Source organism: Trichoplusia ni, chromosome 9 (assembly GCF_003590095.1).
Source record: "Trichoplusia ni isolate ovarian cell line Hi5 chromosome 9, tn1, whole genome shotgun sequence".
Lineage (NCBI taxonomy): Eukaryota > Metazoa > Arthropoda > Insecta > Lepidoptera > Noctuidae > Trichoplusia > Trichoplusia ni.
In genome coordinates, this window is record NC_039486.1 from 2056506 (window position 1) to 2072614 (window position 16109).

General features: G+C 34.9%; 1 protein-coding gene across 1 annotated transcript in view; it reads right to left on the reverse strand.

Annotated features, from left to right (window-relative positions):
• Window positions 1-5387: 5387 nt before the first annotated feature.
• The window catches only part of LOC113497339 (START domain-containing protein 10-like), a 48448-nt gene continuing 37726 nt past the window's right edge, over window positions 5388-16109 (reverse strand). Inside the window, exons 6-8 of the mRNA XM_026876860.1 lie at window positions 8872-8988; window positions 8381-8531; window positions 5388-6207 (exon numbers count right to left, since the gene is read on the reverse strand). Coding sequence (XP_026732661.1) covers window positions 5851-6207; window positions 8381-8531; window positions 8872-8988 — 625 coding nt within the window. The 3' untranslated portion in view covers window positions 5388-5850. The remainder of the gene's footprint in view (window positions 6208-8380; window positions 8532-8871; window positions 8989-16109) is intronic.

The window sequence follows — 16109 nt, forward strand, 5'->3', positions numbered from 1 at the left end:
GATGACTATCTACGTTATCAACAAATGGCACAAGTTGAATCCTGCCGGGAATACGATTTATTTGCAGACATTGTGACCGGCGTTGTCGGCCATGCATACTAGCCATCGGCGCAAGTGCCAAAATGAAAAAATCTAACACGGCTGCTGCTTTAATCATCTGTCATGATAGATTTATGAGCTACGGTAGCCAGCCTTCTGAAATGCTCTCGGAAATTGATCTTCCCGTCGAGGACAAGATACTTCATGGTGATCAGCGGGATACGAACACCTTCCACTGTCAGGCACGAGTCTTGACCGGTAGGTGGGCTTTGGGGGCCGTAAATCGCGTCAATTCCTAACATTCGGATACGATATTTATGTGATGAGCTCATCTCCTATTTAAATGTTAGTGGCCACGGATGATGATACCTAGTTATATCATAGGAATTCACATATACCAGAGCCGGACGGCGATCTCGTGATCCTGTTCTAGAAAGACGACAAACGGACGGACCGCGGTCCATTCGTGTTGGGCCGTTCAGACTTAAGACCCTGATCTGTTTTGGACTTTTATACTATTCTACAAAACGTACCTAATTTAACATATAGTTCAAATCACTTGCACCAAGACAGCAGATTCAGGGCAAGCATTCGTGGATCGCACAAACAGCTTTTCTACGCGGGGATCGAACCCACGACACGTCGCGCTCCGTGGTTATGGCGTGGTGTCCTCAAACTTTCGGCTATCAGTGTACTCTGGACTAAGGACTAAGTAGCTCTTTTTAATAGTCTAACTACCAGCGGGCTGCATCCAGTTTCGCTGACCCTACAACGCATCTAATGGCGAAAAATCTAGTAATAATATAAGTCTGCACATGCCGTAACAGACAAACAAATATTTGGAGCTACCTTCAAGGTTTCAGGTTAAAACAACAATAAAACAAATAGGATTTCGCCATAATGTATATTTTCTATATTAAAACTAATCGGCTCAACAAATAGAACAGTAACATGATTATAAACATTCTAACACTCAACGCGTGATAATGTAACTATGTTATATTTGTCGAGGTGCAGTATCATCTAATTAGCAAAATACAACAACTTTATTCATTGAGAACATAAATGGCTGAATAGTAGACAAGTTATGTGATCAACTAAATTCTAGAACATCACATTGTCATCGGAAATTAGTTTAAACTTAATTATATTTTCGGTTGTAGATTGAATACAAAAAAAAATGAAAGTCAGATCAAAAGACCACCCACCAAATTTTAATGAGACATTTTCGCAGTGGAATAAGGACAACGCTCACTCTAGTTCGCTGTCACGCATTCGCCACAGCGATGACTTAACAGCCAGGGGTATACGCTTTGTCCTAGCCATCAACCTGACATACATAGATATTAAAAGTTTAACAATAAAAACTATACACCATTATACTACACCTCTAGCGTGCACATAAATTATTCATCACCTACATAATATTATTTACATTACGAAAATTAGATAGAAGCTACCACTCCCCGGAGTCAAATGACATTTCTATAAGTGCTTACAATTACAGAAATCGATCAAATGTATGGAATTGACATTTCTTCCAGTAAGTCATGGGAATTGGATCTGTCACTTCTATACATTCAAGCTTTTTAATTGTTAACACTTGTAGGAATGTCATTTCTCTGAAGGCTTTTTATTTGTACGAATCCTGTAAGTTTATGGAAAATAAGAAGAGTCGGAAATGTAGAGTCATTATTTTAAGCGAAGCTTCACACTTATAACTGGATTGATAAGTAATTACGAACTATGTGGTAAAAGGGCGAATTCTTCTTTATAAGTCGTTCGTAAGCCTCATGCTGTCCTCTTCATTTTCAAATCGAATGTAGAGACAGGTTGTCTTTTTGGAAAGTTCGACTTAGGAGCTCTGAATTTTTAACCTCGTAGTTCAAAAATATTATTTTTTCATTCACAGATAAGTATTATTACAAGAATTTTAGTTAGTTATGGGCCAAGGAGTTTTGTAGATTCTAAGAGTATATTACCAATCAAATTAATTTTATTAATAAGGAAAGAAATGATCGAAATATTGAAAGCACATTATTGTCTTTTGGACTTTCCTAGGTTTTATTCAAATACTACATCCTTTTGAAACTATTTATGTTATGTGACTACCTAATTTGTTAGGGATAATCATTAAAACGTTATATATTGCTATCTTTCTTTTTTTTGGCTTGCCATTAATTTTTTTCACCATTAATATTTTACAACAGTAAAATTAGGATTTTATAAAAAGAGAACAACTATTTGACAACTCTACTATTGATATGATGGTGGATTATTTTTCAAATAGAACAAGAATTCTACACAAAATTGAGCACATAAATATAAAACAGCATAGAATACAGAATATTGGAAATAATATACCTGACTTAGTCTATTGATTATTCATTTGACCAAAACTGCGTAAATAAGAGATATTATTTTCACTATCACAAGACGTAAAATTGTACATTTCTTCATCATTTTTTTTTTTAATAAAAATCACCTTTTCTACTTTTACAAATGATATTTCTAGTATTCCTCTTTTAATAATGTCAACATCGATAAATTTATGAGCTGCATGACAGATTTAAGTCACGTGACCTGTTAAATAGAAATGTCATCATCACCCAATTTTCCTGTCAACATACATTTTTTACGACTGTAGAAATATCATTTATCTACCGTGAATATTTTTTGTCAATTTATATTTTTGCTTAAAATTTAATCTTAGAGTGAAAATGATATCTTTTTGTAAATACAATAGAATTACAAAGATAAAATATTGAAGGCACGCATTATAAACGTATTAGACAGTACGAAGAATATTATATTGTAGAATATAGGTAGGTTATAGCATAATATAATATGTTAATTATACATGTATTAACAGCCAAGCGATATAATGATTTATAAGCTAAATTATATCCTGTTTTCTTTTCCGCACACGACAGCTGTCTTCTTATTCAACTAGCTGCAGCGCGCGACACCGTTCACGGAATTTGAATACATAAGCTATTATTTTTTGAAATCATATTTATAGTTTTGTTGTGCACACAACTTCTCCCTTACTGCTCTGCTTCTATTATCATAGCGAGACGTTATATAACTATATCCTTCCTCAATAAATGAGCTGTCTAACACTGAAATCATTTCTCAAATCGGTCCAGTATTTTCCAAGATTAGCGCGTTTAAACAAACACAGTTCAGCTTTATCATATTTTTATTTACACCTAGGTTTGACTTCAAATAGTGATCATGTTATTAGTCGTGTGGCAGAGACTTACTATTTCTTAAAAATATTGTAACTCTTGTAGAAGCAAGACAGTACGCTAAAGATATATATCGTTATCTCTCTCTAAATTTAATTGTGCCTACAACTAAATTTAGAGACCAGAAGTAGGGCTAATGATATCCGCATTTTTTAAGCAAATGATTAAATCCCGTTATTTTTTAATTTAATCTGCGAATTTAATAGATTCACTTAATTGTATCCGGTCATCATGCCCGTTTAATTGAACATCGTTAAACAACAAGAACCTGTTTTAAATCATCTTCAATAAGGCTAAATTTAATAACCCCATGAATTAAATTTAGTAATTTTCCTTCAAATCAATTTAAAACAAAACACAATTTCTCGAAAATTTTTTGTTATTCTATCGCCAGTATTATACAATTGCTTAAACCTTGAACTTGATAAAAAAGTGAGCTACTGTAGGTAAAATGTAAGTAAAAAAATAAAGTGTCACTAATCTTTTCATACTCAGGCGGAATTCTTTCGATTCCATGAAAAAAGCTATTGTTGTTATCCAACTTATTGTGTTTCAACAATAGTCTGTTTTTGATAACGAACGTGATTTGTTTCTTATATCATTTTACTTGTAAACAGTGATTTTATATCTCGCTTACCTTTAAGTATACTGGCACGGTTAAATAAAAAAATAAAAGAGTTGAGTTTACATTTTCCTCATTATTCATGAGTAATAAATGTTATCAACTGTAATAAAAGTAAAATTTATTAATTCACAAAACATTAGAATTATTAGAAAGGTATTTTAATTTCCATTAACAACAAAACGCACTCCATCTTTTTGAATGGACCATCAATCAAATGGGTTTTCTGTTCTCTTTTCAAATAGTTTTCCTTGTTTTTTTTAATTGCTTGAAGGAGATCGTGAAACAAAGAAGGTCCTAATACAAATGTTACCTTACGTTATAATATAACAGCTACATCAACGTCTTACTTAATATTTTATACAAAACATGATATTTTACGCATCTCTCTTTTTCTCTCTGTTTTATAGATTTAACATTAACAAATAGCTCACGATAACTGGAGGATACATTTCATGTCAATAATAAGACAGACAACTCAAATTAACTTGGATCATAATGAGATTTTTTTTTTTTTCAAAACATTTTTTATTCTGGTGAAACACACATAAACATAGGTTTTAAATTCATTCGGACGTAAAATTCATACAAATGACTTCTCAGACAAAATAATTAAACATAAAAAGAATATGACATGAATTGCACCCCATAACTTTTACAACTACAAGAATATCAAGAAGTTTAGTATTTTGTATTTACTCTATCCTTTGACTAGCTAATCTGTGTCTTTATCATAAAATATATAAAATACAGAATTACAGACAAAATGTTATTATTACTAATGAAAATGACGATGACATAAAAGGAAAATTAAACTACTCATGAAACCAGCAAAAGAAGGTACACACATTTTCCCGTTTGATATAGAAAATAATTTTTATGAATGAATGAGATTTATGCTAGTCATAGATATTAAAGAAGTATTAACTAGTGTCTGAAATGTGCGTTTTTGGATATGTTTAAACATTATTCGTATTCATAATTGTATAAGAACGTTTATTCACGCGTATTTAACGGGATCGCCCGACTAGTTTCGGTCCCAACGGAAGTCCTTTATCATGAGCTGAAGCTTAGCGGGGTTTCTTAAACAATTGTGAATCCGCTTCACGATTATGCGTATTGTTACAATCTGGGGGATTTTAGACTATCTCGACTCTTTTCGACATAAGCGATTCATAATATGTCTGTTTAACCCCCGACAAAAAAAAAAGAGGTTTAATATTTTTGTCGCGTCGGTCTTAAATTCAGTTTGATTTGTATTAAAAGTGAATTATGGGCGAGTGTTCTTGGTATGTTTGATAAAAAAATATGAGTGTGAAAGTTTCTACCGTCAGGGGTTAATTTTTCTTACTTTTTCTTAATATGTTTTGTTTGACAGAGTTGACAACCGAGAAACCAACTGGAGATTCCTGAACCTAACTGCAATAAAAGTGAGTGTATTTGAAATTGAAAATGAAATAAAATAAAGAAACAAACAAAATACTAGTAGAGTTTATTTCAATCAAAGCATTTAATGAAAAAGATCAGAAAAACGAAAATGTCGTGATTATTTGGCATTTCAAGGGATCAAATGATGAATCGTCAATGATATAACGTCAATAGGAATCTGTGAACCACGTGACGAGCGAACACGATCACGAAATCTTCTGAAGTAATATACAATTATAATTCCAATAAACCATAATCATCTGACGAAGAAAAACGAAGTATAGGCGATCCATAGAAACCCAAACCGGAATCCTTGATACATGGTACAGCTGATACTTGAAATAAAGCTTACCGCTTCGGTACCACCGATACGAAAGCAAGCCAAGCCTGACATTCCACAGAACAACAAAGCATTTGTCTGTTGACAGTATCTTTATACATCATCCGCATCACGTGCTTCACAACTCCTTTCAAAATTCAATTCGTTACCTATTCACAACTCGCTTAAGCTCAATCCTCTTTTCCCCTACTCAGGCTAAATCTCCTATGAAACTTGAACCCTTTTTTCTTCTCGTGCCTTTCTTCTAAAGGCTTGTCAACGAGGTTGTCAGCACTCTTCGCCACCTGCACACTTTTCCTTCTGTTCTTCATTGACTTGACAAGTTTGTAGAACTTTCCCTTCTTCTTCGTTGGGTCTTGGTGGTCGAGGGTGTCTTCTTCTACTTCTACGCTGAACTCTGAGGATATGTCTCCTAGGTCTTCAACGCTGTGGCTTTCTATCTCCCTGGGTTGTGGCACGACTAGTTTGCTTTTTGATGTATCTGGTTTCGGTTCCTCTGGTGGTGGTGGGGCGTCGGGGTCAACACACTGAAATTGAAAGAAGAGATACAATTTATAACATTAGCAGCCCAACTTTTAAATTATATTGTTGTTGCCATTTGAATGTCTTAGCTCTGTAAGTAAGTGGCATATCGTGTAACGCGTTTCATTTGCTATTCATTCACACTACTAATTAAAACAAATGAATACCCCATTTCAACTAACACACAAGCTTTCAAAGCGAAAACTTTGTCGCTGAGAACAAATATAACATCTAAAAAATAACATGAAAATAAAAATTGTTGTTCGACTTTTAGTGAAACCACACTCTGGTGTAACATTTTTAATTAACCTAACTTTTAAACAATATATCATTATGCACGAGGTGTATCATTAGCATTTTACGTGTGAAGGGTGATTGTAATATTATGCTATGAAAACATTTGCATAGTCATAAATTCACGGCACATGATGTCGCGTAGTCACGAATTTTGTCGACGATCGAACAGAGGTTTTTGTATCGTTGCTATATCATCACGCCTACATTATTATTCGAAGGTTTGAAGACTACAATTGAAGGGATATAGAGACAGAAATATAATATGTTTGAGGATTTGGTCTGCCGAATTGTCGGCAAATTCAAATGATTATATTATACTTGGTTAAGGTTCTAATGAAAATCCGAAAAATATATATAGGTAGACACGTAAATGCTGTTCATCAAAGCGAAAGACATTTGCTAAGTAACAAAAACTTTACTATTTGAAAAAAGAAATTGAAAAGTTAATAAATATTTCTGTCCTAAGACTTTATACAATCTTGAAGAAAGTTACAAAATCAACCTACACAACACACCAAAATAAGTACTTCAGTAATACACCGAAGATAAAAACTAAATCTAAGAAATAAATCCGTCACAACTCAGACACATAGAATTGGGCAAGTTAGAAACAATAATCGATAATAAGGGATTTGCGAAACCAGAGTTACTTTGCGAATTATTTGAAGGGCTCTTTCAAAGGCTTCCCTAATGTTTACGTAACGAGATCTCCTCTATACACGTACATATATTTGTAAGTTAGGCTCAGTAAATACTGATGAGGGGGATGCTAGGAAATGGAACAACTTGGTAAAGTGAGCTCGTTAAAAAGTTTTATTCTTTTAGATTCTCGTTAACTAGCCTTGTTTTTTGGACGTTTTTGTTGATTTGATTGCTTTGCTTTATGTAAGGAGGATTGTATTGTTCAGATTAGGATTAAACACGGATAACAAGTTATAATAATACTTGATACATGTAAGCATATTTGTCTAAACTATCAAAATACATATCTCAAATACAAATTATATATCTCCCTCAAGCACTGATCGAATCACTTGTAAAAAGGGAATGTCATTACAAGTGTAGTTTTATATCGAGAATACGCCAATGTGGTGTATTGTGCATTACTTGCTAACTAAACTCTAGTGAATCATGTTTTTTTGGAAAACATCCATTTATTCTCATGTATCCCTAAAGCTAGACCACCTATAAACGATTCTATGCAACCTGATACCATATAAAGTCATAAAAGCTTGCCTAACAACGTAATTCTCCTTCTTTGAACATCGTTATCGATGCCTGGAAGCAGTAATTGGACTTTTTCCATTACTTCCTTACATAGTAATTGCTCAAGCACTTTGTCTTTAGTTCCTATAAAGGTAGACTTAGTTACAAAGCATGTTACTCATCTACTAGGAACGAATTACAAACTTGTCACTGTCACGCGACGTCTTTACTTTCTTTAATTGGAACGTTTACCCTATTTTCTTTACAGGAAAAGACGAGGTGACAATATGCTATGAAATAGCTTCTGTATTTTTATATTCATGTAATCATTATGTTTGAAGTCCCTTAGTTTTGTGTACTTAAGGCTATTTCATTATTCATACCCCAGAGTCCTCCGTGATTTTTTTAAACTTGTTCCTCGTGAAATGAAGTCATCTTGTTTGAAGTTACGAGATAGCAAATATAAGAAAACTACCGGCACATTGAGAACCTCCTCCTGTCTGAAGTCGATTGAAAAGAGGGTTGCTACTTGAAAACCACATACTATACTAACATTGCCTATGTTTGGGCCACCTCTTCTGTCAAAAAAATATTGTTAGACGTTATCACACTTGTATTCATAGATAAAGTTCCATTCTTCGTTCACCTATTTACTTAGTCCAAAACTCAACTTACATCGTCAAGTGAGATCCTATGCGGTGGAACTTGTTCAGGGTGTCTCCAGGGCTTGTGGTAGGGCAGGTCGGTGAGCGCCTTCCAGCCGGGGTAGCGCCGAGCTGCTGCATGCAGCTGCTGGACTAGACGCGGCGCTAGCTGGGCTGTGACTCTAGGTGATCGTAGATAGTTTTCAAATTATAAGCATATTATGTATGTATTTCAACAGAGATAAGTTTTTTTTTATACAGGAACAAAGCAAAATAAATGCACTTGGAGGACAATTTGATTTTAATTGGCGCTTGCCCTTTCTAGCTATTTACTTTTTAATTGGAAATCATTGAAAGTTCTTTATAAACTAGTGTTTAGGAATTTTATACTTTTGTCATGAGTTTCAACAGAAATTCAAATCTGTGAAAGGACTGAGTGGCACGATTTTTCTTTTTTATTGCTTTTTATATTTTACTGTATGATTTTCATTCAAATTTGTTTCAATGTTTACCAAAACCCACCTGTTAACCAGCCAGGCGGGCAGGGCTCCCCGGGGATCGGACCGGGACACGTACCCGAGCCAGCTGCCAGCGACGGTGCGCGAGCGCACCACGAACCCCGTGAGCAACGACATGGCTCTGGAAAAAATAATAGGAATGATTACCTATGGAAAAATGCACTTTGAGTAAAATTTTCTGATAAGGATGAGTCGGTATTCCACTATCCATTCCTCAACCATTTTTTCACTAAAGTTTGGTTTTCTATTTAGCTAAGGGTTTACGGCCGCTTTCTATATTCGATCTCAATCCCTAATTTACGGATCGAGATTGACATTTGAATCCATTTTCAACTTTTAGTGTTTCTATAACCGATCCATGGATCGTTTTCTCGATCTTTTTCTTCAATCTATCTTTGGGAGGGCGGATCGAGATTTTAGATTGGTATTTATATGAAAGTGACAGTTATGCGTTTTCTATAACCGATCTCTGGTTTTGACAAATCGATTTTCGACGTTTTTGATCTATAATCGCGATCCCCAAATTTTTATGGATTGTACTGAGAAATCTGTGAAAATGGAAATATTTTCAAGTGATAGTGATAGCGATCTTGAAGTATTAGCTCAGCTATCGGACTGGGATAGTAGTGACAGCGAAGACGAACAAAATCTGTCCTCAAAATTTGTAATTGTGATTGTGATGTATCGAGTGGCTGTTTTTTTTTCTGTACTTTACTTGTAAACGGGGGTCAAGGATTTAAGCTGAAGACCATCGCTCAGTAATTCTTTTGGATTGCTAAGCATAAGCTGACGCTTAAACTTTTTTTCTTTCGGTTTTATAGTTTTTGTGTACTAAGTACACTTTTACCAATATCTGTAATACTGGAATCAATAGATAACGATTATAATATTCTCGTTTTGATTTATTTATTTAAAACCATGAAGTATCATTACAGGGTTTACCCTAATGCGACAACTTAGAACTTAAACTAAACAAAAATTGCAACACATTACATTATTAGTTGGTGGTGTGGAGAGCTCTTTTAAGAGGTGCTTTGGCGAGCAAATTTGTTCTCGCTGTAGGTGCGGGCTTCGCCGCCGCCACACGAAGCGGTCCGGTACACACGCTCAAGCGCTGCAATACTTCCGGGTGATTCTCCACTCCACGAAGCACCTTCACCAAGAAGACGACCAGTGCAAACTCCCGTCTCATATACAGTTGATCATTGCCAACCATGCTCAGAACAAACAGAGTGGGATCCATGAGTAGGTAGAACGGATACACCCCATACAGTTTCTTGTACAGATGGCGCGTGAACTTATTCTGAACGCGTTCGAATATTGCCGCTGTATTCTATTCTATACCTGAGACAACGGAAAAACAAACAACAAATAAACTTGCGATTTTAAAATATATTATGTTAATGTCAAACTGACTGACAACTTTTCGATTGACTGACGTTCCGTTGCTGGTCAATAAACGTTTATTGTCGTTTATGCTTTTTCTAATCTTCAGGTAGAATTATAGTATTTACCGCTACGACTTCCCAATCTTTTATTTTTGTATTTTGTGGAATTTCTAGTGATTATACATAAAATAGATAAGCTTTAAGAAAAAAAACACCTTTTTACTCATTAATAATCATGAAGTACTTTTTCTGCACATGCGTAAAACAAAACGTTTAGCAGGGCGATCTATCCGTTTTTTTTCGATGGATTTCGAGACGAGATCGATTAAAGAAATGCAGATTCAAGTTCAATCGAGGGATTGAAAAAAATCTGGATTGATCGGAATCTTAGATTCGGGATCGAATATAGAAAGCGGCCGTTAGAGAATAAGACTAGAGCTATGTCAACATAAAACAAAATTTTAATGTCAGACTATTAGTGTAGGTAGGTTGTTTTGATAAATTATGAATTTTTTTTTTCATCTTAACGTAGCTGTTTTCTTTCGAATAAACCGTCGCATCATAAAAAAACGTATTAATTTTATTCCATTTTCAAACCATTCCAGTCTATTCTTCCTTTATTATGTTACTAGTTCTCATTTTCTTTTAATCTCTGTCGTGTTTAAAGTGTGTCAAGTTTACAAAAACCATTCCACGCAAGCACCTTTCCACAGATGTCTTTGGCTACATCTGTGCAACAACACACTACACAACCGTTTACCCATATTCTCAGAACTAGTACGCAGTTTACCTTATCTCTTAAGTTTGGTAAACCGAAATTCCGCATTGTACCTCTATTACTTTGAGAGGAAATTTGATCTGATCAGGATACTACAGGTGTGTTATACATACGTACGAATATGTGAAACGTGATGATATAAGTTGACGTTATAAACTATTTAATACAGATTTCATATCGTATTGCGTAGGTATGAGCTATTTGACTCTACATTGAAAGTACTGCAATATAAATAATAGATTTAAAAAATATAAAAACCTACGTTTCTAAACTTGGCTTCATTCAAATTTTATCAAAATCGTTCCCCCCGCTTTTATAGTTGTAAATTGCACTGTCATCGGGTTTGAAACTACCCAAATCTATCGGGAAATGCCTCAAAATGGAGTTGCAAAAATCCAAACGGATTGACAACACAGGAAGAAAAGTGAGTGTATAAAAACGTGGGAAAATACGTGTTTTTTTGCTAAACCTAACTAACATTCATGCCTGATTCTCCTGATACCGACACATACATTATCCTCTAGTTGACTTAAAGAAATAAAAACCGTTCTATTCATTTAAGGTGACTTAAGAACCTTCATATTCTACAGATTCACATATTTTACTCCGTACCTTCGTATCGAATTTTCTAAATATATCCCAATACAATAAATTCCATAACTCCCTGTACAATTTCTACGGAACCATCGAGGCTTAATTGAATTTATCAATATACTTGGCGACGATCAATCATCTGTAATTCAATAAAGGTTCTGTCACCAAAATAAGGTTGAGGTACAGGAGGTACTCTCGCGCTCGCCAGCCGGTGTGTATTCGCTTAGTCGGCTATTTATGCACCTATAGGGTTATCACGAACTATTTTTATATGTATGATACATAAAAAAATAGTTCGTGATAATATTAAGGTTTACGCGAATGTTAGACATTGAAATGAAACTACTTTTACGGATTTTATCGCGGTTTAATTTTAGAACTAAAATCAAAAAATAAACAATAAAATCCGTAAAAGTAGTTTCATTTCAATATATAATAATATATTAAGTTAAAATATATATCACATGTTATTTCGTATGAAATCTTACTGTGTATACTAAGAAGCAACTACCTATAACTTTTTAAATCTACACACACACACACAAAATATTTAAAGCGCTTTAAAATCATTACTGCAAATTGGCATACATAGTGAATAAGAAACAAGTTGCTTATAGATCATTGCGTCCGTTTGCGTTTGTTTATAGTAAACCGTTTAAGAAATCAAAATCTTTATTTTTTTTTGTTGTTAACCTGATTTGATTCTGTAAACCCAGATCTACCCGAAAACCATAATTCTCTAAACTGTTACAATTTCTACCCACTTCACCTGCAAGAAAATCTAACCTAGTTGGCATCTCATCCATGAAGCCCCATAACACAGAATATAAGCCACAGCCCTAGAAAAATCTCATACAAAAAGACGCTTACAAAACGAACGACTGGCAGCTTCCGGACTTTACAATTCTGCCGACACTCTGAATTCTTTCGACAGCTAAGCCGAGTATGTCACCCGCTCTTTGATGCGGCAGGTTCCATAATAGCGAATATCTGAGTCCGTATCTTGCTTGCTAGCAGCTGACTATCAGTACAGAAGAAAGATAGAATCACACTTTAAAGAACACAACCTGTTTGAATTTCCATTGCTCAAAAGAAGATTTTACACTAGATAGAGCGGAGATAGAACGAAAGTTGAAAATCACAATTGGCATACCTAAGTGCAAAAAAAATCTACGGCCTTTTAACGATACAAATAGCAAAATAAAAATGTTTTAATTTCTGGTAGGCCTAAAACAGTCGTTTAAGAAACGTCACATTTCACAAAGGACAAGTTCACAGATGTGCGTCAAAACGGCAGATTGGAATTTTAAATTTTAACCAAAAATAAAAAAAGCAAGCCAGGCTACATTTCTAGGTTTATAACCCGAAACAGAAACAACGAAAAAGTATAAATGAGAATTTAACCGCGTGTACGGTTTTAATACGATACCAACGCTTCAGTAATTCTACATAACTTTATATGGTTATTTTAATGGAAGCTTTATTTATGCAAATAGAATAATGAACTAATATTAAGTTGTCTAAATGAAGCTGCGATAGCCTAGGGATAAGGTCCGAGGACTGCTTAGGAAGAAGTCCCAAGTTTTAGCACCGATTTTTTAATTTTATGTACTTTTTATATTCATAATTTGTCCCGCGCCGCGGTCGGTCAAGGACATTGGTGTTGTCTATATACCTTCGAAATTCGAAATCGCTACGGCCGCGGCCTAAGATCATCTTGACAGTGATTTTAATCTGTTAAATCTGTAAGATTACATTCTTGTAGACAAAAATTAAAACTAGGTAGATAGATAGTTCACAGTACAAATAATAATTTAAAAAACACATAAATTAAACTAGGTTCAACAGGGACAACCACTTTTAACTCTATAAAAAAGGCTCTCTTTAATAAAGAGATCACGTTATACATCCACAGTGAGAGAGACAGAGAAGACGCGAACTTAAAATGTACTAACTGCAAAAACAGCACCTCCCCACCTCAATAAAACAACATAAAATCACAGCCATTTAAAACAGAACAAGACAGACCAACAGACAAGGGACGGTAATCACCCGCAGGTGTAATCCGTTTTACTAAACAGTGGCAACAAACGGTCGGGCAGCAAAGCTTAATGTGGCAACACCGTCGCCCCGCGCCGTCGACATAATCTGTTTAACTCTTTGCTACGGTTTTATTCAAATTGTTTGCGAGGTTTTCTATCTCCACATTGTTTTATTGGCGTCTCGGTAAAACTGTTGATGTTGAAACCTAAAGGAAGCTGTTTTGTGTCGTACAGTTTGGTGCATTTATCTACAACTATGTTGGTCTGACGTTCTTTTAGAGATTCTATATTTGTACAAGTAAAATCACAAATAAATAATAATTAAATTTACAAGACCAGACATCAACTGCTAAGCTGCGGCATACTAACATTGTGTTCAAATTGTCATCTATTTATCATTTATCATTTATCATTTATTCAATGTGTGTTATAAGCAATGCTTTTTTCATTGCATCTTACACACATTAAACATACAACAACAGACTAGGTATTTGGATGTGCCTAGGACTAGGATTAATAGTATATTCAGGGTCAAAAATAAAAAAAAATAGGTAAGTCTTGTTTACCAACAAACAACAAACAGATCGCCGAAATAATCTTTATTCGAATAACATTGTCGGTCCACATTTTACCTCCCACTGTAAGCCGATTAAGTGAATCAGATAAAACGTGTAATACATTTTAAAAGCTATCGAGACCGCACACAAATCCAATATTTCGTTTATGCTTAATAGGAAATCAGATCGTAATATCGATTTATTTTATCATACCGAGAAGGTTAGGCCTGTATTATGATGTACCTACTTACTTTTTTAGCTATACATAAAATGATCCTTGCTCTCCAAACGAAGTATATGGAGAGGACAGATCAAAGTCACGTGAATTATCGGAACGAAATGTCATCTGCGTTTTCTATTGTGACTGGCCTGGGGACCTCTTAATACTGTTTTAATTTTAGCGCGCTCCATCTTGCTTCCACAACCAAAACAATAGTAATATTAGGGCAAAAGTTTGATAGCATTATTTAAATCCCTTAACTTCAAACACTTAATGACACAGAATAGTAAAGTCAAAGAGACAAGGGACTAGTTAATGATGCTAGTATTTCATATATTTCGAGAGGGAAGCCGGTAGGAATCTATATGCATGGAGCCTTCTCCACCACTAGTTATTAAAGTTAAACATCTTAATACTTAAGTCTGTTAGAGTAAGAGTTTAACAACCCTTTGTACATTCACAAATACCGCTCCACTTCCCAGTCCATTCCAGAATGTTCTACACGTGGAATAAAAAGTCTAAAATAAGTTCCGCTAAAAGCACTTTTACAGCCCTCAAACGAACGCCCCAGTTTAAGACGGACGCCACTAAATCCACACACGAAACGAAAACGATGAATAATTAAGAGTTCGCGGTTTTGGTGGGAACTAAACGATGCAGGGAGCTTTATAGAAACGGTGAACGATATAATGTTATATTGTTGAGAGGTATAAGATAGTTTAGAACCATTTTCGGTATCTTACCATAGGATATATAGTCAAATCAAATTGGTAGATGGTATCATTTATGAAGTTTCTTCTCCATAAGAACATTTTGGAACCGCGCACCTAGAGTCAATATTGTAACGTATTGAAAGTGCATGGAAACGGCGTACTCGAAATAAATACCGTGCATTTTGATTACTTTTAAAAACATAAACAGCACGTACAGACATCATGGAGTGGATTTCACACGTTAGCTAAAGACCCATACTCTTGCTAATAAATAGGTATGTCACGGACACCTTCAATCTATTTTTAATAAAAAAATACTTCATGAAAAATCCAAAAAGGTTTTATAACAAGCGTGGAAAACCCGTATTGCATCGAAAACTTGCAGTGAGGACATCAACATAAGTCCGTGACGGATTGACGCGGTCGATACCTTATCTTATCACTGGAGTGGCGACCGCAAATTGTGCAAATAAACTAATGAAACGGCACCACTCTACGCCTACGTATTACGTCACAGGCCTAAAGGTTTTCGAAGCTCGCCTTTGTTATTGGTTCGTTTAAAGGTCAAGACAGAGTGCTGATTATTTGAGATGTTTCATCAAGATTCTGCGCCTACAAAATTAGGGAAACGCTTTGTCATCGCACCTTTTGAGCCAGTGATATATTGCGAAGAGGTTTCATTTTAACCTCACGTTCCTTTGATTTTCAGCCTACTTCAAAAAGGAGGTTCTCAATGCCTCTATATGTTTTCATGTTTGTTACCTCAGAACCTCAGTCTGGATGGTCCGGTTTTTTAGGTAATTCATTTTTCATTTTCCTAAAATCGCTGTCAAACATATTATTCTCACGTACTATTCACTATTTCAATCCAACCTATTTCAAATTTAACTGGAGAAAGACAAATAGCAATTAAACTTTATCAAAAACTTATCCAATCTAATACCACGTTT